The following is a 24917-nucleotide window of genomic DNA, read 5'->3' as shown; positions in this document are numbered from 1 at the left end:
ACAGCCTTTTCTACCCCAGAGGGGTCATTTCCGTACAAAAGGATGCCATTTGGCTTGCATGGTGCTCCTGCCTCCTTCCAGATGATGATGGAAAAGACTTTGAGACCTCATTGCCAGTTTGCGGCCGCGTATTTGGATGATATAATCATTCACAGCCCTGACTGGGAAACCCACCTGCCTCGGGTACAGGCCGTCTTGGACGCACTCAGGAAAGCGGGACTGACTGCCAACCCTAAGAAGTGTTGTACTGTTGATTTGGAATATTTATCTCAATAAATATGGATGTTATATCCCCTATTAATGCATATAGATTTTCAATAAAAGAAGGTTCATACACAAATGATAACTAGTCACTCAGTTTATTTAAAAAAACAAGGTAAAACATAAAATACACAGCAATATTGTTTGATATACAGATATAGGAACTTCAATCAATAATATATACAGTATATGGAAAAAGCATGGCAATGATAACATAGACATATAATAGACAATATAGGAATGCATTCAGGAATGTCTTGTAGCTACCTGTAAGGATGAGGATGGGTACCCCAGGAGCCTGATTCCCTAAGAACTCCCTGTTATTATCCCAGCTTCCCTTTTACATAGTTAAATCCCATTAGGTAACATTGGGGACTCTTGGACTGGTTATTGGGTATGTTCTGTACCATGACCATCAGTTGACACACACCCCACTAGATTGGTTAATGTAATTTGATGGACCTCCCCACTAAATTTGATATGTGAAACTCCAGGGGGGATATGTGACATGGCAAAAGGGGTAATCTTGGAAAGAAGATATATTTCTCCTAGTTTCCTCTCCTATGGGAGAGATTAACCAGCAATAGGTCTGTTGGGATTCCAGACCTGAGTTTTGCATATCACTCAGAAGTGTTCTGATCCAGGCCAGAGTTTGGTTTTGACTGGCCATTATTTACTGCACAGCTGTGAGTGGCAGGTAAAAAATGAAGGAGAGGAAGGAAGCTCTCTCTGACCCGGGCCTCCTAGGCTCTCCCAGCACACGGGCTGCACACAGCCCTACTACCTGGCCTCAGGTTACCACTTTCCCATGATACAAAGGCAGGTGCTTTTTAATTATGGCCAAGTGCTCCAAAGCCATTCAAATTTCCAGTTCTGGAAAACGTAAGGAGTACCTGGCCCAACCAATCCTTCCTGGACACTGCAGGCCTTGATCCCCCAAACAACACAATTACTGACAGCCTTATCCAGGCCCTTTTTTTCTCTCCCAGGAAACTTAGGATAGATAATGCCAAATACCTTGTAAATTTGACATCATATATTTCATCCTGTCACGTGACTGGAAAGCTCTCTGAATTAGTAGTTGCTGAAGAAGGTAGCTATTCTGCTTTGGAATGAGTTGCACAAAACAATAAGGTTGTATGTTGGTCACACAAACGACTTACTGTGTTTGTTCAATGCAGTGTAGAACTGTGCTGTTGTGGTCTGCATATTAAACAAATCTTAAATAACCAACCTTAACTAAATAGTTAATTTATTAGAGTTTTAAAATGCAATTTGTTTTTTCAAAAATAATCTTCTTCTTTGCCCCCCTATGCAGTTTTCATGCAGTATTCACAAGAAAAACCATTGAAATTGGACAATATAGCAAAAATAAACTAATAATATAAATCTAAAAGCAGTTGTAGTAAGTAACTGCACAATTCTTTCACCTATATTACAGTACTAATACAGTATATTCAAATTTCCAAAGTTGTTAAATCTGTTATTCATTGCACCATCTAGTGGCAAAGTGCTTTATTGCAAGTCACAATGTACTTAACTTTTATTAGTAATATATAGGTTTTATATGTATTTTTATTATTATATAATATTATTTTTTAATTTACATATATATAGTCATTTTTAATTGAATGCAATTAACATTTTTAGAAGTTCACAATACATAGCAGATCTTCAATTTCTAAAGTTACCACCATGTACTACCAAGAACCATGTTCTACCAATGTACTAGCAAAAACTACCATGTAGGGTATTTCTACTCATCCTCCGGAAATTAAATTCAGGTTTAAAATAATATATATATTCTTGAATAGCACACATTTTTTTATGGTATGAGATCCAGCCCCTAAACCTTCACAAGTGTTTTTGTACAACTCAATTGGGTTGATGGGTTAACCCTTGAGGAACCCCAATTGGGTGAAACACATTTGGAGTGACTGTCACATATTCTACCACTGCATCAGCTCTTTTAAGTTAGTTTTCCATATTTGCTTAGAGTTTTAAAATATATGTATCATAGTATGGTTTGCTTGTTGGTATGCCTTTATGCTTTATGGATACACTGTGATCTGTGAAGAAAGTTCCCATTGCTTACAGGACTAAGGGTTATATGAGTACTTTCTGATCGCAAGATCTCACTAGAGTCATTACATCTGACAAGTTGATTTTCATCCCCCTGGTAGAGGGAGGCATCTGATTGGCCCCAAATGTATCTTTGGGGTTGTTGTTCTGCTGTACAATACAATAATTTATGTTAAGAACTATTTACATAAACAGGAACATGGAGCACTGGAGATCCTGGTATGGCCTACAGAGATAGCTGATCTCAACATAATTGAGTGTCATAAAGAAACCGAAGGATTTAAGGCAGACTTCATCCACAGAGGATCGGTTTTCTGAGTGCCTTCAAAAACTGTGTGCTAAAGTACCTAGCAGAAAAGGTGACTATACCAAATATTGATTTGTTTTAGAGTTTTAGATTTCTCTTCTGTTTAGTCACTTTGCATTGATAATTGATAAAAAAAAAAAACTATTAAAGCATACATATACTCAAAATTTTCACGTTACATAAAAGGGTAAAGAACTCTGTAATGTAAAGATTCAGTTTTTTTATTTTTTTTTTGGGTGCAACACCCTTTTTTTAAAAAAAAAAAAAAAAAAAAAGGGGGCAGTACCGCCCCCTAATTCTCGACCACCTAGGCGAGAATGAATGGGACCACAAAGCTCTTGAGCATCTCGGGCATGCACAGAAGAAGCATTTTTGCTCAAAGAGAATTATTTATTTATTTTTTTTTCATCCTACTTCACCAGATTTCGCGCCTTGGTCAGGTGACGTAGGATGAAGAACCCATAATAGAAGATGAAGATGGCAGCTCCGGGACAAATGCCAAGACGACGCAGGAGCAGATGCTGGACACCCCCGGAGTTTTCTAATGTTGTACAGTTTTGGGAAAATCTATACATAAAGAACCTACAGTGGCCCTTCTGAGTTAAAGGACACAGGCTTGTACCAACATCTAGTTTAAGCTTACTTTTTTCCATGTTAAACATAAAACGTTCTGGTACTCCCTAAATATTTATCTGCTATAAATAATAAATCTAACATCAAACTTTTTTTCTTAGATGTTGTTGACCATCTAATTGTTTTAAAACAAAAAAAATTGGTAAAGCATGGATGTTGTGGGCTATACACCTTCCCCCTCCTTTACGATTCTTTTTTTACCTCTACTCCTCCTTTCTCTTGTGGTTTCTCATGTTTTCATTTTGTTCTCATTATTGTTCTTTGGTGAGCAGTGTACACTATGTGGACTGTTCCATTGCCCTATACCTTTAGGCCTGCTGTGCTTTTTTTGATTATGTTCTGCCTGGGGAATAAACATGAGTCATATTTTTCCCTTTTAGATGCTGTTTGTGTTGGCTTCATTTGCTTTCCCACATTCTTTTCTGCTTTTTTCTCTTTGTAATATTCCTATAGTACTGCTATACAATTTCTAATAAACAAAGATTGAAACTGAAAGCGTTCTTGGTTTTTAGCATTTGTTCATACCTCTCTAAAACTTTTGCACACTACTGAATGTATGGGAACTTTATGATAGCATGTGCTGTACTTGGCAGTACCCATACTTAGTAGTTTGTACTACTTAGTAGAAGTATTAGTTTCACTACTTGCATAACCTGTAATATGACACTGAATTTCACTAACATTTAGGGCCTGTTCTCATAGTGGCAACATACTGCCTTTTTGAAAATGCACTGCATTGCCATTCACCATGATGTGAGTCTACAAACCTGTGTGATAATTCATCACTCTAGTGCATGCAAGATATGTGAGATGGCAACCTAAAATTAATAATAAATATATATATATATATTTATATATACATACACAGGTTGATAATCAAAAATTTTCGAAAATTTCTTTTTTTTTTCTTATCTTCACACACAGGCCAGTCTTCCTTTCACAGCCCCGCGGACATCTGACACAGTTCCAGGGAGCAGGCAGCAGGGACGTCTCAATGTGTATTTAGTTTAGCAAGAAAGACTTAACAGCTGTTTTTGCAGAACAGTGCCATGAAAACATTAGTGGCCAAACAATATACTGCAAAAATATATTTTTATATATTTATCAATATACTATAGCACTATCTAAGGAGATATTCGCTATTACTTACTTCTCTAAATACTCTTTAATGCAGGTAAACTACTTTTTGGAATAAAATTAAAATCCCTCAAACTTTGTTGTATACTAAATATAGTTTGTTTTACAGAGACAGCTGGGGAGCACACTCCTCTTTGTTCCTCTTTTAAGGAGCTTTAGCAATATTTTATCATCTGTTTGTCCTCCCACCCCAATTACCAGAATTCACAGCATTACCACAACAAATATATAATATAAAGTACAAAGCGGTACCGGATTTTTTTAAAGATCTTCGTTCATCATTTACATCCGAGCTACATGGCAGTGTGACATGACTTGCAGAAGGCCTACTGGACCCAGACAACTAAGTAAGAGAATGTTTTTGTTTTTTTTCAAGTAGTATTGTGCAAACTAAGTGAGCGTAAACAATACCCATAAGGGGAACAAACATATCAGTAACAAGATACAACAGATGAAAAAGGTACACATATGAGCTTACAGTGCATAAGAGAAAGAAGCAGTAAAGATGTGAAGCCAAATATTTGGTGACAGTGTGAGCCTCATCAGATGGAAAAGGATGAAATGGTGTCATTATGTATATATAGAGAAGATTTGTATGTATTTTCTTTACAAACTGGACTAAAAAAAATCAAATCCAAAAAAACATTTTAATCTTCAGGTAGTCCAATAAATCTGAAACATTGCATTTGAATATTATGTAGTCTTTTATTTGTTCAGTACTTTGTTGTTTTTCTCGGTCTCTTTACCAGCTGCTCCTATTGTTGACAAAGACAGAAAAGTTGCATTTTGGATTCAATAGGCTCTATTTATAAGGCAGGGAATTGGGCATTCTCTCAAACATTCCCTGGCGGAGAATCTTCCACGTCTATGTGTTTTAATTGCAGTGATTGATTCTCCACCAGGGAATGTTTATGGGAATGTCAGCATCTCTGATTTATAGAGCCTTAAGAGAAGAAGGTTGAATTAGTAAGGGGACAATTACACCAAATGAGGGTCCAGATGAGATAGAGTTTTGTAGGGATTACTTACAAATCCAGACTATATTCTATATGCAATTATCAGCCAATGAAGGAAATGACAATGAACAATAGAGGTGTGTATGAGCTGTGCAGGTTATTTCAGGTCTATGACTTTGTTTTTAAACATCAACTTCAGTCTGAACTTCTGATCAAGATTCTGCTTATCAGCTTTGCACCTTGCTACCTTTATGTTGCTGACCTATGCCTGTTTTGTACCCTAATTCTCGTTATAATTTTGTGCCTTCCTGCTGGTCTTTTGACCTTGGTTGGTGCCCTGACCCTGTTTCTGGACCTTTTTAATCTTGATGTATTACCAGCTTTGTTACTGCGCATTTATTATTAGGGTCTCAAATTCTAGTCACCTTTTACTGCACCTAGTAACTTGTGACCTTCCGTTGCCCCTGCAGATTCCATAGGTGTTTGAATGCGAATTGAGCAAGAGGCTGCCGTATCTCAGGCTTCTTATACAGGTATGTGACCACCTATTACAGATGGCATTTTATACACATATTTATATTTAAGTAGAACAACCAGAGGGCAATAATCTCTAATTTTATTCTTAGTGTGCCCAGAAAGTCTGTTTTGTAAGACTGATTTGTAAAATACTTTCATTGTCAGTTATCTCCTTCCACATGTACCCTATTGGAAAGTACAACTGTATTTCCACCTTTATAGGCACAAATCCACAGATTATTTTCACTGCAGCTGGTATTGACTTCATAATCCAGTTGGTCCCATAGCAATGCTCCTATACATTACCAGTTTTCCCGTCCTAATACAATCTGAAACTATACCTGTGACCAAATTAGTCTTTGAAACAATCTTAATTATCCATACATTCTAGGTGGTGTGGTATTTGTGCTATATGGTATTTACTAGTGACAATACTATAGGTTAGCACTTTATATTGCATAATTTACAGTATAGTCTTTAGACAGTAATTCCACTTATACCTTATTTCTAGTTTTTTTAGTTTGGGTACAAGCTACAAGTAGATCTATTGCCACTTGGTATTGATAAATATATAAAGGATTGTCACAAAATGCTGCATTAAAATCAAGCTTAAAATTGTGTTAAGAACCATTCAGCCAAACTGATCCACAAATTCTAGATTTAGAATATGTGAATTTGAATCAAAATGTTTTTGTGAGCAACAGGAAAAAGCTTACATAAGCCATCACCAGTGTGATGCTACAAAACAAATAATGGTCAAATGTAATACTAACGCCTGGCCACTGTCAAGCTGCTCACATATAGCTCTGATCCTCATATCCTCTCATCTCACTGCGAAGTCACACTGGAGTGCCTGGTTCCACCTCACTACCTGTCGCAGCACCTACACAACGTGGGCAGCATTCCTATTAGAGGGTGGTTGTCAGGGACAGTTCCACCCCTGAGGATCACATGTCAGGGGAAACAGTTTGCTGTGTACCATAACAACTAGCCGAAGGTAAATATCAACAGGTTATTGATGTACACAGGTGACAGTCTTTCCATTGGCTAATGTTCCTCATGAGTAGAACCACCACTGATAACCACCAATTCAGGGTGTGACAGCATCCATGTGTTATTTTGGCTCAAATCCAGACAGCAAATCTACTTACTACCGTATACTCTTCTGTCCCAATGCTCACAGAGCTGCCTTGAAGAAATGCTGCTCCTAAAGTATTTTTTGCATTAGACACTTCAGGAAGTGTCAAGATACCCTTCTGTTCATTACAACAGGGGACCAGGCATCTGCCACTTTAGAATTTGTGATATCTACAACACAAAGACCATGGGTGGCATGGGCTACAGAACAGGTAAATGTAAAATATTTTCTATATCACCGAAAAGCAACAAAATGACACTTTCCTGTCTATGTGAGAGTATATAAAGAAGGTAGATCTGAATGGTTTTCTGAGGCAATCATGTAATTTATACAAAATGAAAGTATCCTAAACAGCCAAGACAACCTCAATAGAGGAAGGTTTTCCCTAAAGGAAGTGATTTGACAAAGGGACAATCTAGAACATATGCAGTGAAACAGATGTGCAACGGTGATATTGCAAAATAGAAGAGCAAAACAAGAATGTTGTCATGAGACAGCAAAATGATGTCAGGGGGTGATTGCTATGCCCACAAGAAAGGGAAACACAATCTTGTGATCTCTAACCTCAATTATAGAAGTCCTCTGGACCCTCTCCTTATTCCTATGTAAAATACAGAGCAGCAGAAGGGCATCATATTTGTTACATGTCTAAAAGCCTATGGACCTTTAAGCAATTTTACAAGTATGCATGCAAATTTGCCTTGGCTCCAAAGATGTGATATGTCTGTTTCAGTCTTCTCTTCCCTAGTGATCAGAATATAGTAACTTTCTGTAGTATGTCACAAGCTGAGAGGCTGCAGCATTCAGTCTAATTTATTAAAGCTTTCCAAGGTTGGAGAGAATACACTTTTTCAGTAAAGCTGGGTGATTCAGCAAAACTGGAATGGATTTCTTCAAAGTCATTTACTACCTGTTAGCAAATGTTTTGAATCCTGGACCGGATCCATTCCAGGTTCCTTAATTAACCAGTTTAATCTAAGGAGCTTTAATATATCGGGCCCATTGTCAGGGAAGGAACTGTAATCTATGTGAGAGTTAATAAATACTGGTACACAATACACTTTATGTTAAGGCTACTTAATCTATAGTCAAACCTTTTTTTGTTTAGATATAGATATAGTTAATCTGTATGGATATGTATTATTTGGATAGAGTAACAGACAGGTAAACCCCAGTCAGGTTTACTGATGTCCTCTATCCCATTGGGATATTTCCCTTCCATTCTTGTAAATATACCACCACTCTTTCAAAAACGAATAAAAAGTTTTACCCTTGGATACACATTAACATGAATATATTTATCTAATTTCAAGCCTGCTTTAGGGATGTTAGATTTCTGTAGACATTAGATTAATTAGATTAATGTAGACTATAGATTTCTGTAACTGCACCATAGGCATTAGAATAAACAAGTGTTGTACACAAAGTGCTGTTTAATTCTATAGGAGGAGAAAAGATGAACAGGATGCATCTTGTTTAGTCCCTGCTCTGTCATTTAGAAATCCATAACAGTAGATTGCTGGGATGCTGTACACACGCTAGATTTTTAGCTGAGACAATCCCAATCATTCATTTTGGGTGACAATTACCTAACGTGCACAAACCTTTCATGGTTGCTTCTGGCATAGCAATCAGTGCTATCCTTTTCGCACTGTTTGAATAAATAAAACTTTTCCAACTCATTGGAATAGAGGCCTGATTTGGTCATCTCAAATAGCTGCTTTTCGTTTTCGTAAAGCTGGCTACACAACTTGCAATATGATTGCATATTCTCCTAAATTTACCAACAATAAAGTTGTGTAGCATATACACTGAACAAAGTGTTTAGGTAGATTCTCACAGTTGTTGTTAAATCCAAAGCTCAGCATAAATGCTTTGTGCCCAGCCTGTGGCTTTGGGGCAACATACAGCCAATTCAGGGTGGTTCAGGAGCCACATATTATTATTATTATTATTATTATTATTATTAGTACAGTATTTATATAGCGCCATCATATTACGCAGCGCTGTACAAAGTCCATAGTAGTGTCACTAACTGTCCCTCAAAGGAGCTCACAATCTAATGTCCCTACCATAGTCATATGTGATTATTGTAGTCTAAGGTCAATTGTTAGGGAGAAGCCAATTAACCTAACTGCATGTTTTTGGGATGTGGGAGGAAACCGGAGTACCCGAAGGAAACCCACACAGACACGAGGAGAACCTGCAAACTCCATGCAGATAATGTCCTGGCTGGGGAAATGAACATGGGACCTAGCGCTGCAAAGGCTGGAGTGCTAACCCCTGAGCGTGCCGTTTGGCTCTTTAGACAGTAATTTAGGCTCCTTTACCCAGGTGACTATTCAGACCAGTGAAAGAAAAATATTCTCCAAAATAGATTCTAGTAGTAAAATGTTTGGTTTAGATCTCCCATCTAGTTGTTTGGAATCTGTAAGGTGCACACGTGTTGGATCATTCAATTGTAAAAGGGTTGTTTTAGCAGTGATCTCTATGAGCTCCATATATAGAACCGGGAATCAGACATTCTCTTGTGGGAATCTTCCAGGTTCATGTGTTTAGTGTCAGTAATTGATTTCCATGAAAGAATGTTTGAGGGAATGTCAGATTCCCTGTTTTATAAATAGAGCTCTGTAAGTTTCATGGCACTTCTCCTGGTCCATAACCCCAGTCTCCAACAACTAAAGCACTTTCCCAATCTCTGGCCATCTTCTGCAGTTTTAAATCATTTCTAGCAGCATGCATTCCTGCAGTTTTTGAATATTATATAGCCATACATTTTCTGAATAAACCTGCATTCCTTTGTTTCCAAGACCAACATTAGGCCTCCTGTATCAAAAATGTTGACCATCACTGACATACTGTGTAATACATACATTTTAAATGTATGTATTAAAAATATATGATGTTCTGCAGTGATGCTCTTACTTTTTAGACATACCTGTGACAATATAGTTCTCTACTGTTCTCTTGTCACATAACATACCCCAGGATAATTACATGTACCCCAAAATATCATAAAAAGATACAACTGACCCTTATGTTCAAGAAATGAAAAGGTTCATCCCATCATACTATAAAACAGTTATGCAAAATAACCATGAACCTCAAAGCCACATATAGTAGTATTGACAGTTTTACCAGTTATCAGTACCCCTGCCTCTCCCCTGGGTGGGGTCCATCCTGAAACCTGTGGTTGACAGAGGTTAGAAATATTTCCTGTAAAAACATTCTGTCAGACAACTAGCTGTCATTATTCGATCATCACCTGCATCCTTACACACAGTGACCATCAGCTACCTGCCAGGTGAGTCTGTGCTGGGAAATTGGATTGGATTGTACATGGAATGTGGATTAGATCTGATGCACTTTCATGCAAACTAGAATTTGTAGGGTTCAGTTAAACTTGTGAGTTTAATAGGTTGGAAACATAAGATTTACCCATTTGTTTACAGCTACATTTGTTACTATCTACAATTGAAGCAATGGGCTAAGCTACAATGAGAAATGCAATCTCTTGTTGGAGAGTGACTAAACCACTTTATGACAGTTGACCCAATTTAAGTAATGATCTCTTAGCTTAAATGGAAAATACACTTATGCTTATGATAACAAAGTAATTTCATTGTAAAAATTGCTGCTCTCTGGTGTTGTACAATGCCTCATGTGCTGCTGGCAGTGGTACAACTATCTACATGGGTGGGAAAACCCACTATCTGCATCGGTGAACAGTTGGAATCATTGGTGGTAAGTTCCAATATGTGATAGTAGGGATGACATATTATTGGTGCATTGAAGCAGACAGTGGACATGCAGTATTGGACTTTTGATTGAGACTGGTGTCTTACTTGCAATAAACAATATAAATCTCTTTCTGCTGAGCAATAAACCTTTGCAACCATATCAGTGTATGAGCAAGTGATTGATGTTATTATGCATGACCATCACATGCATTTAGTACTGTGCGTTATCTTATATCATATCTATGGTGCTGAGATGTAAAGGTCTTTTATAGTGGGTATGGGGTATCATTTTGAACACTGGACAGGAGAAGTGACACTATTACTATACTGTACCGCATAATCTAGTTTGTCCAGCTAAAGTACAAATTTAGAAAGATAGGTGGGAAATGCAGTGTACAAGAAAAACAGGACTGGAAGCTGGGGGTATGAAATATATATATATATATATATATATATATATATATATATATATAAAACTATACTACAATGACAAGACTCTGTTTGTATGGCACAAAGGTATTGTTGAGATAAAAGATAATAAATTATATATATATATATATATATATATATAAACCCAATTCAATTCTTCTATAAGGTTTTGCAATTACAGGAGTAATTTTTAATACTTTTTTTTTCAAATATTTTTATTAAGGTTTAACAGTGATACAATGTGAATCATATATAAAGGATTTTACAAAGGAAGGTTTCAAGGCATAAACAACAGTGCAAGTACCATAACACAAAAATAGGCACATATTACATACAACAAAAAATTTCAATAGTCATCAACATACAGATGATTACAGTGCAATGACAAAAAATACACAATAAAAAGTGCAACCCAAACAGTAATGTAATTAAACATAAGTGCTTACATCAGCATTGATTCAACTTCTATAGGATGATCATGTAATTTTTAATACTTTATATTCTCCAGCTTTTTTTTTTTTTTAAATAATACTTAGTGGTTCTGTCGGGAAGGTCCTTCTTCAGACACTTGCTGTTAAAGGGTCAGACTGACAACATTCTCCCTGTCTTCCAAATTTGCTACTACATTGTCATCCTGTCACCTAATCTTTAAATAAATGTTACAATTGGCCATGCAGAAGCATATTGCATATAGGTGACTGTTGTTATCAGTCTATCAGGAAACCTACAGTAAAAGTTATGTAGTCATTTTGTGAGTGTACACAAGAATTGGCTATAAGAAGATAAAGGTGATCAGCAACATCAAGATGCAGCAAAGAAAGGAAAAGCATAATAAAAATGTATATTTTTTGAAAAAATAGCAATTTTTTTTTATAATGTGTGGCGCTTTAGCACAGTGTTCCCCAACCTTTTGGAGGTCTGAGCCTGCAATGAAAGAGTGGGTGGGTTGTTTCCAAAGACACAACCAGCCCACTCCCCTGAGTCTGAGATGCATACGGGAGACATGGTCCGCGGCTCTGGCCAGTGCACCCCCCCCCCCCCCCAAAGTGAGGTCCTTTTCCTGGGGAGTACACTAGCAAGAGCCGTGGACCACCAACATTTTCTCGCAGACCACAGGTTGGGGACCTCTGCTTTAGCAAATAAATGTAATTTGGATAGGGTTCACATGTCCCTTATTAAGGCCAAAGAAAGAGCTAGAGCAACATGCATTAGTAAACCAGGTAATCTCTCACTATTTTGCCTATATTAAACAAAAATCTTGTTATTAGCTAAGGGATATTGCACATTGTCTGTTTTTTTTTTTTTTCATGTTCACCATGACCCCCCTGGGAGATTTTCTCTCATTTCCTCTTATAATGACAGATGTCCTTGTATAGACATACAGCAATAATATTGTTTTATTAGAGTCTTTAACCTTTCCCTATTCACTCAAAACTAAATAGAGAGTCTTCAGGTGTCAGGGACATAGTAAACAGGTCACTTGAATGGCACAAGATGTATGTATACTCCATGATATAGGTTAATGTGGCTCCATTCTCAAACTATTATGCCATGCAAAGGTGAGTATATTACTTCCTCCTTTGCAAAAAAAATCAGATACGTTTTTTTAGTGACTGACAGGGTCTCTAAAATATTAGTGTTCAGGCCTTGGACATTCATAAATTTACAAATCTTTAACAAACAGTAAATTAACTTAAAAAAAGCCTTCATGACCTTTGTAGTTCCAGATACTGTGGAGTAATTAATTCTCAAGGTTAAAGTTTACTGAAGATGCAGTTACATCATTTAAGTGGCGTTCAGTCCCCTTCTGTTTGTTAACAATGAATACCATTTCAAATGTCCAAAGCCTGGCCAAAGTTCTACTTTACACAGAATCAACATGTGTCACCATCTCTTTAAAAGCCTGTAGTAATGAGCTTTTTGCTTATGTCAGCATCATGCTTGACATTAGTTAATTACGCTTCAGTGTTCACAAACAGATGCATTTGAGCTGCAGCTCACCTGTATTTGACTTGCTTCAAGTGGGTTTTTAATGTCCCATATACTTGTATGAGAATGCAAAACCCATCTGAAGCAAACAAGAGCTCATTTACACTAGGACCAAGGCCATTAAAAGGGCTATTTCCATCACTAAATAAAACCTATTGATGCCCAAAGCAATTCTCCTTTGCTAGGTTTACACACAAGATATTATTTTGCTCCACTGGTCCAACATAGCTCTGAATATGATGACAATAGAGAATATAACCATATTGAATTTGACAGATTACTATATTGATGGGAAAGCCAATATGTGTGGCCAATCAGTATACATAGAAAAGTTGCCTCTGCTTTTGCTTCCTATAGGCACAGCACCAATATACCTAACTATAAATCCAGCCCTGGCTTAAGCAGCCAGTTCCTTTATTCAACCGACCTGCAGTCTAACACTAATCAAAAAGTTCCATCAAAAATAACTAAATGCTTGCTATACTTTATTGTATCCTGCTTGTAGGATGTTGGTAATGTTGAATCCTAGGTAGTTATAGACTTAAGAGGTTTGTAGACTATTCAATTTGAACTCACAATTTCACAGAACACATATGCAATTACTATGTATCATCCATCGGATACCTACTTAGGGGTATTTTATCTATTGGTAGTGTCACTTTAAAAAACAGGGCATTGCATGATGTTAGTTAAAATGTATTGCTTGCTGGGCGATTCTGCCTGAGCATTTACAAAAGTATTAGCAGCTGGTGGTGGTTTTGTGGTCAGACAAAACGTTTGTGGTGGGAAATGCAGAAAAACAGCCATGACGGGGATAACACCACAGTGCTTACAGGTAAACCATTACAGGGTTTAATAGCTAAATATATATTTGACTTTTTCTAAGTATAGTCAGTTGTGTGAGCTGGGTGATGTCACAATATACCTCTAAGAATTATCTCTCCTGCTCCACTACTACTAAGTACACATTGGACAGTTTATGATAAGTTTAATGTTAATGGCAAGCATGCTAGTTTCCTAATCTTGAACTTATGTAACCTCTTTTCAGTCACCCACGTTAGTTAGCTGTAAAGTTGTTAGCATGTCATTGGTTGCCTAGAAAAGTCAATTTTGTAACTAGAAAGTATAAGTACACACAAAAAGTATAGATAAAAGGTAAATCTGGGCTTTTCCAAATACCAAAAATAGACCCTTCAAGTGCTATTTAAAGCTGAACTAAAGCCAAACTTGAACAAGACCCTTCATGCCTTTGTTTCTAAGGTCTTACAATTTTGCACCAGCTATTCTTGTGACCACAAGTCCTGTCCCCTCACGTAGACACCTGGTTTCCACTGTAGTGCAGGGATGTTGGGAACTGTATTCTGGCATCATGTTTATCACACTTTGGGTGTTGCATGGTTACACAATCCCAACTTATATTGAACCTTTGCACACTAAAATTCAACTGTACAACAGCTTCACAAACCACACCAAAGCACTACAAATGTTACTGAAAATGTATGATCTTTGCTAACAATTACTCGCAGCATTTTGTGCAAGCCAGGTAATTGCACATTGCACACCCTTGCAAACAGACATCTCATGCATCATACCTCCTTGAGAGCATTTTTTAAGGGAACACACACATTATACATCTAAACAAATTTACAGGGAGTAGTCAAACTTACACTACCTATTAACAAATGGGCTAAAATGACACCGGAATAAGAGAAAGCAACAGTTTAAAACTGTCACATGGCTCATCAGTGCTCACTTGTATATCAAACTGTGTTTATCCCCAGGGACTATCTGTATGCTAGATAAAGAGTGGTGTCAAAAGGGTATGGTTCACATATTAATAAATTTGTGTGCCACGCACCTTTGGCACCCCCCTTCTACTGTAATTGACCCATATTCTGGCTCAATTCAGAGAGGTAATGAATGCAGTGTGTGAACACAATATGCCTGTCATTGTGTCCACCGCAGGAACCACCAGAAAAAAAAAATTAAATTTGTGAACCTTCCAGCTTACTAGATCAATGTTTCTCAACCAGGGTCCCTCCAGAGGTTGCTTGGGGGTTCCTTGAACAATGAGCAATTTGTGTCTCACAGGCCAGTTTAAGTGACACCAATGATCTACTTGGCTATCTGTAAGGGTGACATTCTTCCCAATGGCCAGCAATTTAGGAAGCATTCCTCCTAATGACCCCCATACTAATATACCGTTAGCTGCTGATATAATAATTTTAGCAAGGGTTTCCTGAAGATCTGAAAGATATTTCAAAGGTTCCCCCATGTTATAAAGGTGGAGATGCTGCACTAAATGCAGAAAAGATAATTATTGTTTTGTTTTTTGTTTTTTGGCTCCCTGAAGTACTCTGTTCTTGTTGTTTCATAGTACGTTCAGGCTGGAGGCCTTTCTAAACCAATGTAAGACAAGGTTGATGATTGCATAAGCAGTGGTCAGAATAGTAGGAATTACATCAACTGGATATGTGGGTTTGGTGTTTTAACAAAAAAGTTTTGGCAGGCTGACTGGCAAATTGTACTAATGTGGTTATGCTGGCCATGGTTATGTTGCCATTGGGGATCTCTGAACATTTCCAACAGGGTAAGTAAGCTAAATAAGAAAATGGTATTGCTCAAGCACTCAATAAGAACCCTGTGATATTTTCAGTTATTAGCAGTTCCATAGCACTGATGCAATAATCACTTGCATTATATCATTTCTTCTATTGGCAAACTTTTAAACCTGACTATTGACCTACCTAATAGAAGAAGAGACATAATACTTTATCTACTGATTTTCCCTTGCTGTACGGTCATCACCATTCTGCATTGAAATGTATTAGAAACTTTGACTAGCATATTGACCACATGAAAGTAACCAAACTTGCTCAGTACATATGCAGTCTTATTCATGCTTTAAAGTGATTGTTCTCTTCTAAACCACTTATATTACTGTGTATGACTGAAAACAGGGACTACAGAACTTCATAGTGCTAAAAGAGAGCATGCATATCTTTTCATTCTATATATGCAGCAGCATTTGTTTTTCTATCTTTGTGTGCAATAGTTCTTGATTTTGATTTAAATATTTTTGTATTTTAGTAAACTGCCGAATATACATATTATATACATATATAATATCTTTTTCCTGTCAAAGACTTCTATTTTTTGTATATCCAGTTTCTAGAACTAGACAGCTCTGTCCCACAACCCAGCCCTTTCTGGTTGGGGAGGGAACCAGCTCTTTTTTTGCTACAATTTGCTTTCACTTACAGATTTTTTTTCTCAGTTGCTAAGCATGACTGCATATTGGGCTTTGCTCTTAACCCTGTAAAAGTGGACCTGCAAGCACAGAACTTTAAAATTTGCTGACCTATATTTTTTTGAACTATAAACTGAGGGACTTTTTGCTGATCATGGCTTCACTACCTGGTGAGTCACTGACCTGGAATGAGCATGGGGCCAGTGAATTCTGAAAAGTCTGCTTAATGGTCCTCTGTCAGCAACTTTCTAAGTAGTAAAAGTAGGATCCACACAACAGCCCTTCAGTTTGTACCTTTAAAACAATTTACTAATTGCACTTGCAATACATCTGTCATGCATTTGATTTGTGATCTATGTCATTGATAATAATGAAACGTCAAACCACTGGTCTAACGTAACCACAAAAGTATTTGTTTCTTTTTTCAACCTACACTGGAACAGTTGGTCAAAGATTTGATAGTATTAGAAACAAAAAAACTATGACTGCAAGTATAACAATACCTAAAAAAAAAAAAACATTTTTGCAATTGTGATTTTTAAATTAATTGTATATTATATAAATATATTACTAATAATAATTTACTTATTACAAAAGAATAACATTTCTGAAGTCTTTATTGCTGAGAAATGCAGCCCTGTGAGACTTTACGCACTCCACCCTTCCTGTGTCTTTCTACTTTACTGTCTGTGAACAACGCCTAAATGGCAAAACAGGAAACCTCAGAGCCCCATGCTGCTCTATGTACCAACAAGACATTTAATATTTACCTGTATAGCATAATGTTCATCTACAAAATATAACAGGAATCTGAAATGCCCTACTTTATATTAGAGACAACATTTTGGCAAACAAACTATTGTTTATATGTTTTGGAAATGCAATTAATTATTAAATAATGATTATTAGATCATAGGTATCTTTATAGGCTTTCACGCTCTTGGCCATACATGAGTACTTTAAATGGGTTGTGAGATATCATTTAGGAGCATGAACAAATTGTGTTGAGGGTGCAAAGGCAAGTTATTGTGGGTCTGTCTAGAAAGAAATGCACACAGAATGCATATATTACCAACTACAGACAGCTATTATTGTTCTGCAAATAATGGCAAATACAAATACCAGCAACATGTGGAAAATACCATTGGCAGGCAGTTAATAACAATGAAAGGCAGATATCATGACATGTAGATACTGTAGATAAGTGACAGGCAGCAAATCACAAGTAGATCAGTGGCAGGTAGGCTATCCTAAAAAGATAGCCACTGTATTCCCTATCGCTAATATGATCCCTAAATAAGGCCCTTTACCTATTTTCCCTTACACATAAAACACAACCAGAAAACTGAAAATGGTCTAATGTTTCATCTTTAACATTACATTAACCTGCTATTCTTACAGTGACAACCCCACATCCTTGAGCAGATTTTTAAAACATCCCAAACGACAATCTTACTTCATTATAAGTACACTGGGGAGATGCACCCACTCCATTTGTTTTTGTGCTTTTTGCAGGAGTATCTCAATAAAATTTGAAGCCCCCGTTATTGTGGGAATAAAAGTTTGGTGTGGTCAGGGCAAGCAAAAAAAAAAAAAAAAACCACAGCAATAGCGCCCCCCTACATAAATATCTCCAGCATTCATTTCCAACAGAAATAACCCTCAAGGAAATAACTTTGCACAATAGTAATAACTCAACCAACAATATCCCATACATAAGCCCCACAGAAACAACCCCTCTGTAATGACCTACACAACAAGTAGTCTCATACCAATAACCCCCCTACAGAAATACAAATTTCCCGCTGTTTACACTTAATTGTGCTCTTCTCTTTTGCACTGTCTGGCCTCATCGTGGCTCTACAAGCTACCGCACACTGCTCTTCCCAGGCTCCTTTGTCCTTATGATCCCTCCCTGTGTTAGTGGTTGGATCTAATTCTGGATGTGCTTAAGCTGCCGGCTAAAATGCAGCATGGTACAAAAAGGGGTTTAGTGATGAGAAGTGAACAACTCATCTTTCAAATTGGGATATTTAGTTTTCACATTTTCATATAAATAACAGCACAACATTTTTTTAAAAGACAATACTTTATTTCACATTAGGTAGACTTCGGACTATCCGGCCCAATGTGGCGACAGGGTAGGCTGGATAACAAAATAGCCGGATAGTCGGAAGTTCCATTAATAAAGCACTATACTTACCTCCACACAGGGTCCAGCACTACGGATGCCACACCCGGGGACATCCAACACAGTTCCGGAGCAGGAGCACTGCAGCACACATCCGCCCGCACCGCCCTGGAATTTTTTAATTGAGTTTTTTTTTTCAGCCTCTGTACTAGGCAGGATAGTATGGAGGCCGGTTAGTCGCGAGCTGGATAGGCGAGATCCTACTGTATTTAAAAAAAAATTGGTCCACTCAGGACTATTTAGTACTTCTACAGCATTGTACAAAGTAACAATATTCGTTTTAAAACAGCATTTTATTTATTTATGAAAAGTTATTTGGGCACATAAAATAAATATTTTAAAGGATATGAAACTGCTTTTATGGTCATTATAAAATTGGTAATTATTATATAAAAAATATTACCAACAGTGCCTCAAAGGTAGAAGGTTATGTGAAGGGCATGTACAAAAAATTTAGTGTTGTAAGTAAACATATAGTAGGGATTAATATCTTGTATTGTTATAAGTAAAATATAAAAAAGTATATTGAAGATAACTTTTCTTAACACATATTGTCAATACTTATATTTTTCAGGTTTGGTTCCAGGTCACCGTCATGAACCTGACACCCAGCTTGTGTCTAGAGTCAATTGCTAGGAAGAATATTAACATTATTCTCTTGCATTACAATATGACCGGACGCCTAAGTGGTCGACCAAGAACAGGAGTTGGTGTCCTAACCGTTCTTTTCATCTTCATCAGCTTGTTCATTATTGTGGAGAACTTAATGGTACTACTGGCCCTTCTCAGGTGTGAAATAGCAAAAATATTACCAGTAATTGTAAACAGCAGATATGTTTTTAATTATGTTTCTCAAAAAATGAACAAAATAAGGCGTAAAACACAGGCCAATTTCTGCTCCAATTTACAGATCAGAAGGTCAGCATAATGCAGTGTTTTGAGATTTTCAAACAATTACTAATTGACATTAGAAAATTTTTTTGTGTACTACTTTTTTTTTGTGCATATATATATATATATATATATATATATATATAGTAAATATTTTATACGTATTTACTCCAACATTTGACCACATTTTTTGCACAGCAAGGTTGATGCACACTAGGTGAATGTTGATAGCATTGAATTAAAAGTAAGTTGTCAAAAAAAGTTTCAACCGGGCAGCTCAAATTTTCCAAATTGAGCTCCTTCTAGCGCAGATATGTTTAAAAAAGTGGCGACTCTAGGAGGATTTCATGTTTTTGTTATACAAACAAAATCTGATATTAGAGCATGTGTTCTTCTGCCCACTAGAAGGTGATGCAGGATCACCCAAGGTGCAGAGTTTAACCCTGGTCACCAGGTCGTGAACCGCAGTCTGCCCCCATTAAAGGTCTGCAGGAACTGTGGCTTCAGCACAAGGTTGAAAAAATTATTTTGAGGCAGGCTGAGGTCAGGGCAGGTGGCTGGCAGAAAGCATAGACAAAGGCAGGGCAATGGGATGTGAAATACATAAGCATATTTAAAAGTAAGCCAAGGTCAGGGCAGGTGGCTGGCAAAAAGTTTAGTTAAAACAAATGGCAGACAAAATGCGTAACACAAGCCACAGATTTGTAAGTATACACATGTCAGGGATCCTTTAGAGCCTGGCAAGAATGCTAAAAGCATTATCTTAGAAATTGTGGCGGAAGGAGTGCAAAAACTGGGGTACCCACCCCAAAGCATCCCTTTTTATGCTTTTGGCCACAGAATTCTTTGGCAAACTCTTCAAAGTACCAGGGTTGGCATAGGGTCCAGGTGCTGTCAGCAACAGGTAATAATGCTTTTGGAAGGGTACTCCCATACAGGACAAGTAGCCTGCTTCCAGGTGAACTGGTTGTAAGGTTTCTTTAGACTAGGATGGATGTCACCCAGTGAATTTTGGGCAATTGTACACAAAATGTCCTATGGAATATACCTCTTAGTTACAGTTAATGTAGCATTCTATGTCACACGCTTGATTTTTGCTCTACCATTTACCAGTTTTAATTAATAGTCATGTAGGTGGGGAATTAAAAGCAAATTAATTAATAATTTTGCTATATTGCAATAACTAATCATTTTAACAATAATAATAATAATAATTTTGCTATATTGCAATATAAAATTGCAATAACAAAGGTTTTTTTCTTTCAGGTTTCTTCGCTTAAGACGATGGGTTCACTGCTGTTTAGCAAACATTGCATTCAGTGATCTTCTGGCTGGCATTTCATACCTACTTAACATCTGCCTCTCAGGTCCTACTACATTCCTTCTAAGCCCTGAACTATGGTATATAAGGGAAGGACTCCTGTTTACCACTTTAGCTGCCTCCACCTTTAGCTTGTTGGTAACTGCTGTGGAGCGGTATAGCACCATGGTGGTTCCAGTAACAGAGAGCCGCTCTACCAAGCTAGTGCGGGTTCAGGGACTGATTATCTTCTGCTGGTTATTAGCTCTTGCAGTTGGGTCTTTACCTTTGTTTGGATGGAACTGCCTATGCCACATTGAACATTGCTCCAGTCTTCTTCCTCTTTATTCTAGGAGTTATATTGTATTCAGTCTTGGACTCTTGGGTCTTACGCTGCTTGGTATAATTGGCTTTTATTGCACAATTTATTATTTTGTGTGTACTAATGCCAAACATGTGGCAGTAACCAGCCAGAGCCGACGTGCTTTCCACCTGCTTCAAACAGTTCTTATCATCTTGGGCTGTTTTGTCATCTGCTGGACCCCACTGTTTCTGTACCTTTTGGTGGATGCTGCATGTTCTCCCCCTTCCTGCCAGTCTCCCCTGGGACTTGAGTGGGTCCTGGCTTTAGCAGTTATGAACTCAGCTTTTAACCCACTCATTTATTCCCTAAGGAGCTCCGAGGTCCGTAAGGCAATACTGGCACTCCTATGCTGTGCCTGCACATTAGCAGGAGTGAGACCACCTGCTTGCTGCCAGCAAGTTGCCGAAATCACTTCAGGTTCCTCCAATGAGAGTTCACTTAAACACAGAAGCAGCGTACGCCTTTCCAGAAACTTAAGTTTTAGGAGTCCTGTTACTAGTGTTTCGAGTGTACCCAGTCAGTGAGCATGTTTTTTTTTTAATCAAAACAATCAAACATTTTTTTCTATTAACATATGCCTTTTAAAGGCCATGGTGGTAAAGTATTATCCTAAGAGTCTAACTTCCTGTCGGCTTCCAAAGCAATAAAAGGCTAAATGAAGGCTATTGCAAAGTAGCTCCTTTCTGAAAACCAGTATTTCAACATGCATATGATATCTGAAAAAAAACATCTCTAGAGAAATATAATTTTAGAATAATTTACAAACTTTGACAGATATGAATGCTGACAGATGTAAAGAGCAGGCACATGCCTGAGGTTGTTTTGGTGTCCTTACTCTGCAGAAATGGCAGGCTGTTCTGATTAGGAAATGCTTTGGCATGTCCTGGTAGTCATCCTAAAGCTTAGCTTCAGTTTTGCTAAGAGCAACTTTTTCAATCAATTGTGCAAATTGATGGCAGTCATGATAACAGACATGAATTTCAATAAAGTGCTCATTACTTAGTGATAAGTACAAATTACAACAAAGTAACAATTGTATATGGTATTCTGTTCTGTAACAGTTATGACAAACTTAGTTTGGCTGGTAGTGATTCCAGCATAGGTGTGATCTCTACCTGTCTATCTATTTCCTGGGGATATATAGCCTTTCTATGTCTTGTAATGTGTAGAGAAGTGCTTCTCAACCAGGGTCATGTGGAACCTTAGGGTTCTCCCAGAGGTTACTAGGGTTTCCATGAATAATAAGCAGTCTGTGCCTCAGGGTCAGTTTAACTGGTACCAATGATCTTTGTATATCTGTAGGGATGACATTCTTCCCAATGGCCAGCAATGTAAGAGGTATTCTACCTGCTGACCACCACACTAATGTACTCTAAGCAGAGGATAAAGTAGGTATATCATGGGTTACTATGCCCTGAACATTATTTTGAAAGGTTCCCCCTGTGTTAAAAAAGTTTAAAAAGGCTGCTGTATCGGAGTTTTTCATAGTTGAAAACTAGATCCATTACAGCCCCTCAATTCCATGAAATGAGAGGGCTTCCTGCAGGGTTCCTAGACCACAGCAAGAAAACAATGTGTTTAGACTTCAGAATCATGTATTTTACTTCTGCAGGTTGTATGCATTTTTCTCTTCCATTTTTTATGTCTTATGTATCCAGTGTGCATGTTTTGGATGCTATAACATTGAAAACAATGAGAGTGTCTTCTCAGAAATGGAAAGAAAAAGCTGCAGGCGTTTTTGCTAGGATGCAACACTTAGAAAATCCAAAAATGTATAAATCAATGTAAATAACATTAGATACAATATTACATACCTCCGCTTGCTGCTTTTCTGCAGTTTGGTTTCTTTCCAAAACAAAGACAACAACATGGCAAAAGTTGAAAGCCTGCCCCAGCTCATCTAAACTGATAAAATCTGGCAGTGATGCTAATCAGCTCATCTTGTTAGATTTGGTACGACATATTGGATTCTACAGATTGAAAGTTTTGTGTTCTACAATTTAAATTAAAATGAACTGCCTGAATTAGTTATTTTTAATTATTATGATTAATTATTATGACCAGCTCTGCTCAAGTTTGGGTTGTTTCATGAGAAATGTAAACATATTTTTCTATGTATTTATGTATATACAGTATGTAAATATTTTATACAAAAAGTTATGTAATCCTGTGCTATTTGATTAAGCAGCCAGCATTATACTAAAGCCAACTTCCATTAATAGTTCTATGTAATCTGAGATCCAACTGTCTATAAACTGGCACATCTAATAAAGAGATCAGTGTTACCTGACTGGTTGTTCATAATCAAAGTTTTCCTTTTTTCATTTTCATTGTTGCAGGACAGCAATTGCTAGCAGACTACATGTGGGTGGCTAAATTGTTAACCCTTTATACAAACAAAACAGAATTATTACCTGACATAATATATAATATAAACCTGTCTAAATTCCTTACAGCTCATCTAGTTATCCTGCCTATCTGTGTTCCAGACCATCTGTCATCTGTGCCATTATGCATGGTTAGGTCATATGCTTTTAAAAGGGAGAGATGTACATGTGATGGGGAAAAAAAAGTCTTTTGCTGATTAAAGTCAGTTCATCTGTCAGGCACAATCAACTGTATTTGTGTATTTACTCCTGCTCTCTATACATCAAAGCAAATTGCAGCAGAGGAGCAGATTTCTGCTTAGGGAGGGCTGCAAATGATATTGTAAATCTCTTTTCATGCTTATTTTAAACAGAATTCTGTTCCTAGTAGTAATAATAATGTGGAAAACATGCTTCACAACCTAGTCTGATGTATTTCAGGCTGCAAAACATGCTTTTTTTCAAGTGGTTATAGCAGTGACACATGCTTTTCTACCAACATCAACACTAACACACAGAGCACCACGTAGTGCATGGATGTATGACAGCTTTAATACAAACAGAGACCTTAAACCAGGGGTGTCCAAACTTTTTGCAAAGAGGGCCAAATTTGGTAAGGTGAAAATGAGTGGGGACCGACCATTCAGCACCTACGCAAGATTTGTGTGGGCGTGGTCTGCGCGGGTCCTGCACAGCACACGCCCACCACGGTGGTGGGAGGGATTCCCTGTGCATGGAGTCTGGTGTCAGTGTGGCCTTAGTGCAGAGCACATTCTTGGAATCAGAGTGGGCGTGGTCTGTGTGGGTCCTGCGCAGCACATGCCCACTATAATGACATAGGGAATTTCCTGTGCACACATGGGCGCACCCTGCCAATTATGACCGCCGAGTAGCGGGCCGATAATTGCAAGATAAAATATTTTCTATTTTATCATCATAAAGGCAGCAGTTGCTAAGCTATGCATTTCATGAGTTTCCTTTGTCAATGTAGAGCTTTTTTGTATACCGCAAGAATATATACACATACATGGGAATTATACAGTACATAAGTAAATATTCTGCTGGATTTATACATAGCTAATAAAAGAGATAGGAATGAACATACAAGAAAAAAATAAAGTACGGTAAAAAAGTACAATTATAAAAAAGTAGAACAAAAAAAGTTTTATGAGGAAAGAAAATGACCACTGGAGCAGGCTAGCAGCACTAGCTGGAGCAATCTAGTATATCAGTAGAATGTTTATAAAATGATATATATATCATGATATATATCCTATATACTAAACGAAGAATGTAATTATGCACGGACCCAAACTGCGCGCGCACACCACAAACGCCAGAGGGATATTTCAGTACAAGGTGGCGTC

General features: G+C 37.4%; 1 protein-coding gene across 2 annotated transcripts; it reads left to right on the top strand.

Annotated features, from left to right (window-relative positions):
- The first annotated feature begins 4638 nt into the window (after positions 1-4638).
- On the top strand, positions 4639-23493 carry S1PR4 (sphingosine-1-phosphate receptor 4). 2 transcript variants are annotated; one of them, XM_072404725.1, is made up of 4 exons: positions 4639-4767; positions 5847-5909; positions 19204-19418; positions 20787-23493. In XM_072404725.1, exons 3-4 carry the CDS (start codon positions 19225-19227, stop codon positions 21706-21708), a joined length of 1116 nt encoding a protein of 371 aa, XP_072260826.1. In that variant the 5' UTR covers positions 4639-4767; positions 5847-5909; positions 19204-19224; the 3' UTR covers positions 21709-23493. The 2 variants fall into 2 exon arrangements, with proteins under 2 accessions (XP_072260826.1, XP_072260827.1); XM_072404726.1 differs by lacking the exons at positions 4639-4767; positions 5847-5909 and adding an exon at positions 10197-10334.
- Positions 23494-24917: the final 1424 nt, after the last annotated feature.

Source organism: Pyxicephalus adspersus, chromosome 3, assembly GCF_032062135.1.
Source record: "Pyxicephalus adspersus chromosome 3, UCB_Pads_2.0, whole genome shotgun sequence".
Taxonomy (NCBI): Eukaryota; Metazoa; Chordata; class Amphibia; order Anura; family Pyxicephalidae; genus Pyxicephalus; species Pyxicephalus adspersus.
The sequence above is the reverse complement of the archived record's forward strand: the minus strand, read 5'-3'. Positions and strand labels throughout refer to the sequence as shown.

What these genes read in the sequence shown, in the direction of transcription:
- S1PR4 (XM_072404725.1), top strand. Translation starts at nt 19,225, where the DNA reads ATGAACCTGACACCCAGCTTGTGTCTAGAGTCAATTGCTAGGAAGAAT. An exon ending in GTACTACTGGCCCTTCTCAG is followed by an intron (nt 19,419 to 20,786) that starts GTGTGAAATAGC and finishes TTTTTCTTTCAG; the next exon opens with GTTTCTTCGCTTAAGACGAT.